Source organism: Aplysia californica, unplaced genomic scaffold (assembly GCF_000002075.1).
Source record: "Aplysia californica isolate F4 #8 unplaced genomic scaffold, AplCal3.0 scaffold00413, whole genome shotgun sequence".
NCBI classification, from domain to species: Eukaryota; Metazoa; Mollusca; class Gastropoda; order Aplysiida; family Aplysiidae; genus Aplysia; species Aplysia californica.
The window spans coordinates 41017-53198 of NW_004797683.1; the positions used below are offsets into that span (position 1 = coordinate 41017).

At 40.9% G+C, this 12182-nt stretch overlaps 1 protein-coding gene across 1 annotated transcript in view; it reads left to right on the plus strand.

The window, feature by feature from the left end:
- Positions 1 to 12182, plus strand: part of LOC101851210 (serum paraoxonase/arylesterase 2) — a gene marked incomplete in the record, with an annotated part of 38583 nt that overhangs the window by 12753 nt on the left and 13648 nt on the right. The window contains 1 exon segment of the mRNA XM_035971295.1: positions 10263 to 10409. Coding sequence (XP_035827188.1) covers positions 10291 to 10409 — 119 coding nt within the window.

Sequence of the window (12182 nt, forward strand, 5' to 3'; positions counted from 1 at the left end):
CCACCCCGGAGATTCTATTATCATTGGGTTTAACTCGGTTTTTGGTTTGATAAAGTGCGCTCAGTTAAACGGACTCGATTATGTATATATAGATAAATCCACTTGAACAGAATAAACCCGGAACTTCCCCCAGTGTGTTCCTTGAGTGATTATGCATATGAGACTGTGGATCATCACCTGTTCCACTGCACAGCCCTAAATGACATCAGAGATACCCTTCTCCCTCCGAGACCTAACATTGACAACACACTCTATGGAACACTACAGCAACAGCAGCAAACCTGCACTTATCACACTACATGGCATTGGACAGAAGGGCGAGAGCCCAGTTGTTGCTGGATCGATAACAACAACAACAACATAGATAAATCACTTTCTGGTCTTCTGCATCATACGCTTCGAATAAACTTTCCCAGAGCATTCAGTTGATACCTTGAAGTCTATGGGCCTGTTTAAAGGCATTTTTCTTTATCAATAAATACACTAAAAATGGGGTTAAAATCCTCAATTTCTGATGTCCAATAAGCCCGAAGGATAGCTCTTCGCAGCACTGGCTACTCACCGCGCGAGATTCCAGCCCATAAAAGATGAGACAAAACAGCGGTTCACTAAGATCTTGTTAATTATCAAACATTACAGATTATGCTGTGACAACAGGAGAACTGGTTGTCCCAGAACAAATTCACCCGATATGACCAACTCATGAAAAATATTGTCTTATGGTTACATGTATTTACAAGTTTTTGCAAGAAAATCAGGGCTGTATTGCTTCGAAAAACTACAAACGTGAGTCGCAGAACAGTACACCAGTGATTGGCTGATGAATTCGGTTCAACTCTTTTAAACCAGCCTGTAAACCAAGACTGACCTTGGATATGAAAATCAAACGGCTGGCTGTAACAAAAAAAAACCTATAAACACTGACTGCAGAGCACTGGAACAAAATGATTACAGACAAATCGGCCTTGTAGCAGTTTGCAGTTCAACATCATCATGTCAGGAAGCCACCAGGGAAAAGATATGATGCAAAGTATACCATACAGACAATGAAATTATCTTCCACGTCCGATGATCTGGGACTAAATTTTTAAAAGTCTGAAATGACTCCAAATGGCCAAAATTACATGGAATAAGTTTGAACTATCGAAACAACACATTTTCATGCACAATAGTGCTTCGTGCTACATTGCAAACACTTTGCAACACTATAGTCTACCTTTAAAAGTTCAAGGTCACGACCTTAGTGTGACGTTGAAATAGCCCTTACCTCAGTCCCACAGGGAATGTTTAGTCTAAGAATTCATGAAAAGCAATGTCCCAGACAAACATCAACTGTCCACCGCAAAAGCCGTAAGGGATACGAAAATGTGGACATGTTAAATTCTATCACAACAATAATAGCCAAACTCTCAGTCCTATCAAGCATGCTAGCCCACTGTGTCCTATTCCGGCGATCATCGCACAAAGTACTGATTTTGATCGAAACTATTCTACACACAGCTTACAGTAGCATTTACAGCTTACAGTAAATATATTTGAAGCATTAAAGAAATTTTTAAAAATAGATCTGAACGGTGTGTTAATTTCATTGATAAAAGTGTTGTTGCTGTTGTTGTTGTTGTTGTTGTTGTTGTTGTTGTTGTATGTGTGTGGTAGCCTATCCGTTCGAAATGTTCGGAGCCCCGAAGAGTGTGCTCTTCGCCAGGGCCACAGCCTCCCTTGGGTAGCGGGTGAGGCAGTCCAACCTCCCTGAATCCTCCCCGAAGAGATGCCCCCGCCGGGCCTCCGTGGCGGGGCATCTCTGCAGCCAGTGCTCCAAATCTTGGGGCTCCTCGCTGCACAATGGACATATTGGGTCCGATGTTTTGTCTATTCTATTTTTGTAGGCCCGAAGCCCAGAGAAATGACCGGTCCTGATTTTTGCCAGTAATGACTGGTCACTGCCGGACATAATAAGAGCCTCTCGTTTTAAGGAAAATGCCCTGTAGACTTCCTTCGTCCGCGTGTGGCATATAGGGGGGTCTTTTGTAATTAGTTTTATCTGGGCGCATGCACTGTCATAAGTAATTTGGCGGCCTGGACTCGGCAGTGCTGTTGCCAGTTTGGCATTACTGTCAGCGAGATCGTTGCCGAGGATATCGCGGTGACCAAGGATCCACTGAATCGTGGGTTGAGGTATAGCATTATTTATGCGTAGTCGCAATTGGTCGAAGGATGGTGATGTTCCCACTAGTGCCATGCATAGTGATTGACTGTCGGTGAAGATAGCGACCGAGTTGGATGCATCGCACTCTTTGTCAATCAAGTCAATGGCCATTTCCAAGGCTCTCCTTTCTTCCTCGAAAGAGCACGTAAATATGGCGCCTTTCTCCCTCAATGTCTCGACAACGGTAGGGTTGGACGGGTTCCCCGTTGTGATGACGACTCCAGCGCCGCCGTCCGTTGTTCCTGCCCTAGCCGAGCCGTCAGTGTAGATATTGTACTGTGCGCCAAGCTCTCGTGCTCGACGAACAGCAGCGCTTTGAATCTTCCCACTGGAGTCACTCCTTCCGCTTATGCCGTACAGGTGGGGAAAAGTGATGTCGGGGTTGATTCCACGTTCCCAGGGCCTGGTTTCGAAGTAAGTGATGGGCCTCCTCTCGCAGTCGAACAGATGTGGGCTCTTTTTGCTGACGTCTTCGGCCCTTTTTCGGAAATCCCTGCGTCCTTTTAGGCGTCTGTGCACTTGTTCCGTTGCCGCAATTCGTCGAGGGTGGTCGTTGTTCAGTCGGAGGGCCTTCTCTCTTGATCGGAGACAGTTAGCATTTATGGTGGACTGAATGCTTGGGACCCCCGTTTCAGCTCGAAGTGCCTCGATCGGTGAGGACTGGGCTTGGGTGGTAATCAGTTGCAGACATCTGTTTTGAATCACCTCCAGATTATTTATCAGAGTTTTGCTCAGCCACGGTTGCCAGCTGCTGCTCGCAAAGTTGAGAACACTTTGTATATGAGTGAGGTAGACCTTGCGTAGGTCGTCTTTCCTCCATCCCCATTTTGAGTGCGCTACAGCGCCGAGCATCCTCATCTTCTGTGTGGCCTTAGCTATTACTGTCTCAACCTGTTTCCTGAACGTGAGCCTGCGGTCGAGTGTGACTCCCAGGAGTCTTGCGTAGGGCTCATACCTAATTGACGAATTATTTATCGTGATGTACGGCTTCCATTCCGAGTCAGATGTTGTGAGCGTGAAGAATGTTGTCTCGCTCTTTGAGCCGTTTAGCGTGAGTTTCCATCGCCTGCTCCAGTCAACAACGATGTCCACCGCTCTTTGTGCCAGACTTTCGGCGTCTCGTGTCGTGCGTGATGAAGCGAGGATAGAGACGTCGTCAGCGTAGAGTGAAATTGTGAGATCGTCCGGAAGTAGTTTCGCAAGTTCGTCCATATAAAAAAGGAAGAGGATGGGTGCCAGGACCGAACCTTGTGGGAGACCTTGGTTCATTTTCCTGCTATTACTCAGTATTCCATTGAATCGGACTCTGGCTTGACGATTTTGAAGGAAGTCATTCAGCCATAAAACGTATGTATCTGGGATACCTCTGTCCAGGAGGGTGAGGAGTAGGCGTTCTCGCCAGACCGTGTCGTATGCCTTTGAAAAATCGAGGAGGACGAGTACCGATTTTTCCTTCTTTTGGAAACCATCGGAAATCTTCTGCGTAATTCTCAGAATTTGGTCTTCCACACATCTCCCCTTCCTGAAACCAGCCTGCAGTTCGGAGAACCAGCCGTTCTGCTCGGCCATGTCGTACAGTCGTTCAGATATCATTCTCTCCATAACTTTGATGACACAGGATGTGAGGCTTATCGGTCTAAACGACGTTAGTTCCGATGCAGGTTTGGCGGTCTTGAGGAGGGGGACAATGATGGCGTCTTTCCAGACTTGTGGGACATCAGCTGAGCGAAATGACATGTTGAAGATGGAGAGCAGTTTCTTCAGCGCCTTGGGACCCAGGTTTTTGAGGAAGGACGGGGGGATGTTGTCTGGTCCTGGTGATCCGCGGGACTTCATCTTTGCAATGGCATCCCTCAGTTCCCCGATAGTGAAATCGGGCTGGTCTGCCCTTGGGTTGTTCCGTAAGTATTTCAGTCTCTCTGTTGTTGTTGTTGATGATGATGATGTTGTTAATGTTGTTGTTATTGCTATCAATCCAGCAACAGCTGGTCCTTCATCCTTCTGTAGAATGCCGTGTATAGTGATGATAAGTGCAGGTCTGTTACATTGCTGTGATGTTCATAGAATGTGTTGTCAATGTTAGGTGGCTGAGAGAGAAGTCTAACTCGGATATCCTTTAGAGGTGTGAATTGAAACAGGTGATGATCAACAGTCTCATATGCATAGTTACACAAAGGACCCATAGGAGGAAGTTCTGATTTTATTCTGTTCATGTGAATGTTGAGTTTTGTAAGTGCAATACAGTGTAAAGCGCACAAAGCTGGGATATGGGCTATACAAATACTATTATTATTGTTATTATTATTTATATCATTATTATTATTATTATTATTATTATTAAAATTAATCATTATTATTATTATTATTATTATTATTATTATTATTATTATTATTATTATTATTATTATTATTATTATTATTATTAATATTATTATTATTATTATGTTGTTGTTGTATTCGCAGGCGGAAGATCATGGTCTTTCCTTTTCTCTGTAGATTATTGATATTTTCATTTCGTTTTTTGTAATCATAAGATGTTTGAAAACTATTCTGCCTGTCTTTTCCAAGGCCCATCTCTTCATCCAATCTTCTTTGTTGTTACTTTTAATGATTTATTTTGCTCTGTTGTATGAAGTTGGAAAGTTGGGCTGTTCCTGTTTAGATTCCCTTATCGCAGGTGTGTCTGCTCTGACAGTTTCAGGTGTGTTTCAGAGTCCGGGAATCCACAGCATCACCAGCTTGAACCACAGGATAATACCGGGCGGTGGAAGTCAAACAGTGTAAAATATGTGTCAATTCCTTGTTTAGATAATGGTCATTTTCTACAGCTTGTACGACTGGTAGCGAGTCTGTGAAAAACACCATACTATACGTTTTGTCAGGATGTTTGTCAAAACTGTTCGGAGATGATACATGTACAGTGCTGTTTCAGTTGCCATCATTTCAACATCATAGTTGCTGCATTTCTTTCCACAAGCTGCAAAGATCTCATTGGAACTTTCATCTGGGTATTATATAATAAATATTCCATATCCAGCTTTGGTTGTGCTTTAGAATGCTGAGCTGTCTGTAAAGACATGTATCCAGCCATTTGAATAGCTGTCGATTGTTTGATGTGATGAAAATGTCAGCATCACAAGGTCTGAGGATTTTGCCTTTAGTCTAACTAAGAGATGTAATGACTTTGCTTTTCCAAAGAAATGTGAAGAGGGATTTTTGGTTAACCTCTTTTTGGTTTCTTTTCTGTTTAGGGGGAGATGGGTATTGTATATTATAGTTCTGTGAAGTGATACCTGATTGTTTTTTTTGTTAAAATCGCTTCTTTGATTTCCACTCTTCTGCTAATTTCTGTTTGGGTGGCTGGGGCACATTATTTTGGTTCTTTCAGGGAGCTCCAAAACTGCTTTATTTCTGTGGATTCCAGAAGTTTTACATTTGAAGGGATTTCCCCGCGACAGTAGGCGTGGATCTCATGCCACCGTTTATTAAACAAAGAGCATTACTTTGGACCTTGTCAGAGGTGTTGCAAGAGCTGGGAGAAACACACGTATTCACACATTTGTTCCCGAGCACAGAGTTGGAAAAGACTCGGAGAACAGTTTTCACGAGACACTCAGGAGAAAAAATTTCTTTGTTGTTGTAAACGTTCGAGGGTTGACGGAGTGTAGACCCCAGAAGAAGAAAAAATGTCCAATAGAAAAATACCAAGTCAATCATGGCGAATTGAAAACTGATAATTTAATTGAAAATACTGAATGTTTTTGTACAAATCCTACATCACCACATACACTGTCAAATGACGAATACACTGATATAAAAATCCACTGTATGCATAACTTAAAAATGCACTAGAAACTGTTATAATCGAGAGAGATTATGGAGCAGCCTGGCAGGTGCTCAACACAACTCAGATATGTAGGTTACAGTCGTGGCACCGATAGAGATCTTTGTAGTAGTTTTTCAGACTTTTTTTCTAAAAAAATCACCTCCATCAGACAAGAGCTCGATAAAATGTGCGCAATTGCCCCAAATTACCATCAGTTTAAAGGGCTAGTCATCGATTATTTTACTCCAGCAACGGAAGAAGAAATCAAAAAGATCATATTCGATAGTCCATCAAAAAGTTGCGCCTTAGACCCCATGCCCACCAGCCTTTTAAAAAAATGTTTGCATGAACTTCTTCCACATATCACCCAAATTGTAAATGATTCTCTCCTCACAGGCACAGTACCAAATTGCTTTAAGACAGCACATATTAGACCCCTTTTGAAAAAATCTGGACTTGATGAAAAGGACTTAAAAAATTTTAGACCAGTTTCAAATCTTTCTTTCCTTTCCAAAATTCTGGAAAAAGTTGTATCTAATAGACTGTTACATCATATTAAAGCAAATAATCTTAGCGAAGTCTATCAGTCAGCATATAAGGCACACCATAGTACCGAGACAGCGTTACTTAGGGTCTGTACTGATATTTAAAAATATATTGATGAAAAAAAGGTATGTCTTCTTACTCTTTTGGACCTTTCGGCTGCATTCGATACCATTGATCATGATATTTTACTCGAGAGATTAAATACTACTTTTGGCATAAAGGGTACTGTCCTGCGATGGTTTGAGTCATATTTTAAGGATCGAACACAAGCAGTTGTGGTTGGAAACACGTGTTCTAATAATGTTTTGCTTAGATGTGGTGTTCCTCAGGGGTCTGTTCTTGGACCTGTCTTGTTTACAATGTATACACAACCTATTGCTGATATTTTAAGACAATATGGCATGAATTACCATCTTTATGCTGATGACACTCAAATTTATAAGTCTATTGATTTCGATCAAATACCACTTTTAGTCGACTCTACTGAACAATGTACTAGAGATTTAAAAATATGGATGACCAGCAATAAATTGAAACTAAATGATGACAAGACGGAAATAATGTTGAGTGGAAATACAAAAGCCATTAAAAATCTCCCAGAGCTACAAATTGATATTAATAACCTTACCATTCGTTCAAAAAGAAGTCTTAAAAATCTAGGGGTTCAGTTGGATTATGATATGTCTATGTCCTCCCAAATAAGCCAGCTCAGCAAAAGTATTTACTTTCAGCTTAAGAAAATTGGCAGTGTAAGAAATTATTTAACTAAAGCAGCAGCCAAGACACGTGTAACAACACTCATTTTATCAAAGTTAGATTACTGTAATGTTATTTTGTCCGGTTTGACATCCGAAAAACTATCAAAGTTACAAGTACTCCAAAATCAAGCAGCAAAATTGATAATGAAACAAAAGAAATCAGCCCACGTAACACTAATTCTGAAAGAACTACACTGGCTGCCAATAAAAGAAAGGATTAAATACAAAACTGCCGTTCTCTGTTTTAAATGTATAAATGATAGTGCACCTTTTTATCTTAAAACATTTCTGGAATTATATAATCCACTTAGAGCCCTTAGATCAGCCTCTGACAATCTAATTCTTAAAACTCCAAAACAAAACTACAAAACATACGCGAGCGTTCCTTTTTGTTCTTTGGTCCCCAGGTATGGAACGAAATCCCATATAAAATAAGATCTGCCCAAACAATTTCCATTTTCAAAAATCAGCTGAAGCATTTTTTTATTCACAAAAGCATACCTGTCATAATGATGTACTGTGATATATATGCATGTGTATGCCAGACTGTGAGACTGGAGAAATAGCGAGTGAGAATGAGAGAGAGAAAAAGAGAGAGATAGAGAGAGAAAAGAGAGAGAAAAGAGAGAGATAGCGAGAGAGGGAAAGAGAAAGAGAGAGATAGAGGGAGAGGGAGAGAGAGAGAGGGAGAGAGAGAGACAGAGAGAGAGAGAGAGAGAGAGAGAGAGAGAGAGAGAGAGAGAGAGAGAGAGAGAGAGAACGGAAATGTTTTTCTATCAGTATAGAATCAATGTTTTAATGAATGTTTCTAGTTACTCACGTTTCAACTGTATTTTGACTGTTCGTGAATTTATATTGCATTGTATATTTTTAGTGAACACATTTTCAACCTCACTGCGAGACTGTTTTTCTGGTATAAAATTTTACACATATGCATTTATATTATATGTATAATACTTTGTTTTATGTACACATTTGTGTCGATTAATTTTTAAGATGTGATGTCTTTTTCATTGTAATGCGCATTGAGCATCTTTTAGGAAATGGAAATGCGCAGTATAAATGCTATTTATTATTATTATTATCTATCTATCTATCTATCTATCTATCTATCTATCTATCTATCTATCTATCTATCTATCTATCTATCTATTCATCCATCCATCCATCCATCCATCCATCCATCCATCCATCCATCCATCCATCCATCCATCCATAATATTATATACGTACATACATATACATCAGTCCCACAGCGTGCCACGAGTCTTTAAAAAAACAACTACTGCGTAAATTTATAAGTTGAGGAGACTACATAAGAAGTTTCGCCAGCCACGATAAGGGGCCTACACGTCATAGTTTTTCAACTCTGGTTTCAGGCCCCCAGGGATTTAGACACATTGTGCTATTATTTGCAAACGGGTGGCTGCTGAATAGGAGCTCGGGTCTAACATTTTGTCAGGTATACACGCACACACACACACACACACACACACACACACACACACACACACACACACACACACACACGCAAACAGTTCATCAGAGGGTAAGGTTTCCGAAGAAGCCTACCCGCTACAACACAGACGCCAGTGTGCCGGACTTGAATATATATTTTTTTCTTTGTCTGCGTTCGGATCACAAAACCATGTCTCTGGACCATGGTACGACACATAGGTTGGATTACTACTATACCTTTTTTTAATATATCAATATTACGATGATGTAGCGATTAGGCGCTTTGCACCACACCTGCAGGAATGGAGTTTAACTCCCATTTGATTTATTTTTTGTTTGTTTTGGTAAGTGTTTTACGGCGTTCGCAACTGCATAAGGTGATACGAGCGCGTGGGACACATTAAACATTTTTATTTTGGTAGGAATTTATTTTGAATATTGCGCCGGTGGCGGCCGTACCCTACTCTTTTCGATTTTGAACCACCAAGGGATGATCTTTATCGTGCGTTACTTGCTCATGGTACCTCCGAGATGTTTCGCTCTTATCTGAAAAGGCTAAGGGGGTTAGATCTTACTTAAACTAAGACCAGGGGTGTGGCTGAAAGAGAGCAGTAAGAAGGAGCCAAGAAGTAGCAGTTGAAAGGCTGCAAAAAGAATCAGAAGCTCAGAGGAGGGTGCAAAGGGGCGGGGGTGGGGTCAGAAAGTGGAGACGATTCCTTTGTTGGGAGAACTTTTCGAGTACCTCGGGTCAGATGCTGAAATATTGCATCTCTTTCAGGTCGGGTTTGTCATGATCGGCAGGTCTAAATCAATATAAGTGACGTGTGAGATTGTGTGATTCAGTTTATTTCGCCGGCTAAAGCAGGAGACATTTAAGGTGAAATGCAGTGAAATTACACAAGCCTCCAAAAGTGATACTAAAACTGATATTATAGAGATGAAGTCACTCAAATATATTTCATGAGATAAAAATATTAAAGCTATTGCTCCCAGCTACACCGAAAACTGCTGATTTTAAAGTTCAAGACGACATTTTAAAAAAAATATATTATTGTCATCTTGCTACAAGCCACATTCCTTATATCCACTGGCTCGACTCTCGGGCCTGACTGAAGCTGCGGACGGACCTGATCTTGTGCGTGGACAGCAGTTTACACATGCATTATCAGACAATTCCGTCCTTGGGGGTGTAAATAACAATTTTAAAAACCTATTATCTACACCACAGTTAGTTATTACAGATGTTATTTTGAAACCTAGCCGTCAGTATTTTATTTATAGAAGCACCAACCGTCCATGTCTAGGTGCTGCCTTCGTCTGTCATTTTGAAACATACTCATCACTGATCCCATAGTCAAGATGACTCCCCATTCTAGAGATACATTTGTTGCACATGCCAGTTTTAATACCACCAACCTTGCCCTCTTCCCTCTCCACACCCCAATGCCTATCATGGTGATTCCCTCAGGACAGTGACGGGCAGGTCAAAGGTGACGATGCTGTTCAAGGCTTTAGCTGTTGCGTTGGTCGCCGTTGTGCTGTCTTATTGCCTACGTGTGCTGTATTCTTTGGGCTTTCACCTGCACAACTTTCAGCACAAACCAGGAGTATGCAGGTGCGAGCTAGCTTTGTATGTTCATGTGTAAGGCATTATGGTAAAATCGATCGTTTGTCAAAATAATGAAATCGAAGAAACTAGCTTTTTGTCAGTTTGGCCATTTTTATCGAATTTTTGGGTTTTTTAAAAACCTTTTATGTCTTTATCAAAACTCATTTCCAAGTGAATTTTAATGAAAAACGTTGATTAAAGATACAAAATATTATATAAATAGACAAAAGAACAAGCTACTGTAAGATGACACCAAAAACTCCACATTCCCCAAAAGAATTAACAGCGCCCGATTCCACCGCGTCGTGACACATTATAATGCGTGAGCACACGTGTTGTTTGAAATGAACGAATCATCCTAAGTCAGACAGGAAGAAATAAAAGAGGAAAAAAAGAGAAGTAAGAACTATCTACGCTGCTGTGTCATTCAACCAACTGGAACAACCACTTGGGCCGCTGTTATTTACGAAGCACGGGCAAAAAAAGGGTACATCGACACGATAACGTCCATGTGGCGCTGGGGCTGACCAAAAAAGATAACAACGCGCTACCTCAGAATCACAAAGTTCTATTTGGCCGTTTCGAGTTACTAAGACCATGGCGTCAGAAAACAAATGTTCTATACGTTCTGTCAAAATCGTAGGATTATTCGGAGTCGTCATCAAAATTTAATTCCAAAATTTGCATTCGAAAAAGCTTGACGTTTTGAGAAATTTGAGTATATAAAAAAACAGGTTGACGTTGAGAGCAGAAAAGTGGGTCGTAGCACAGTGCAGCAGAAATCACACCACCCTATCTCTCCCGTCATCCATCCCCCACACAAAAACCGCTTTCCTAAATCTAACCTGAGGAAAGAATAGCTGATGTGGTTGCATTCAGAGGATTGATTTCCATCGTCCTGTATTGCCATTCTATTATAGGTATAGCGCCCCTTTCAACGTGTAATGTTATTTAACAGGTGGGACCTCCTAGTTTAACGTCTATCTCCGACAATAGCACGCCACAAACGAAACCCAAGTTCAGAACGCTCCGTTCGTTGGGGATTCAAACCAGGGCCATTCACTCCACAGTACAGCAATATACCAACTGATAATACTAGCTTAAAAAAACAACAACGAGGGAGCTGCACTGTGGTGACCATAAATGGCATGTATGTCAATTTATTCTGCATTAGTGTTATATTGTTTATTTGTATTCTTTGTATGTATATTATTTGGGTGTTTAGTAATACATTTATATATAGGCATGTTTGTCATTGAAACCTTAATTTCCACAAGGGTGTCAATAAAATGTTATTTCTTCCTTTCTATTTATTTTTATTTATTTTAATAGAAAACGTCTTTTGAGCCATCGTCAATACACAAAGGGAATTCTGTAATGTATTATTATACTCATTCCCCTTGTGCTCTCCTATCTCTTACAGGTTTCGTAGTAAAGAGACAAAGTGATAGGATTATTTTTGCAGAGAAGAAAGAGTAGGCACAGAAAGAGGAGGAGGAGGAGGAGGAAGAAGATGAGGCGAGAGATAGGAGGGAGGAAAACTAAACCCTAGTTTGATAACTGTGACAAATTTGCACGGGGGGAGGGTAGGGTGGAAGGAAGATGGGAGATGGAGAAAAGGAGAAGGGTGAGTACTGGGGTTGGGGAGGGGCGAGAGAAGAGGTGGTGGAGGGTGAAAATATAAAACTCGTGAACATTTTGTACCTTTAGTAGCTTGTCAGGATAAAAGAATCAGTGGATCATGTTTGGATTTTTGTTGAGGAGGAGGAGGAGGAGGAG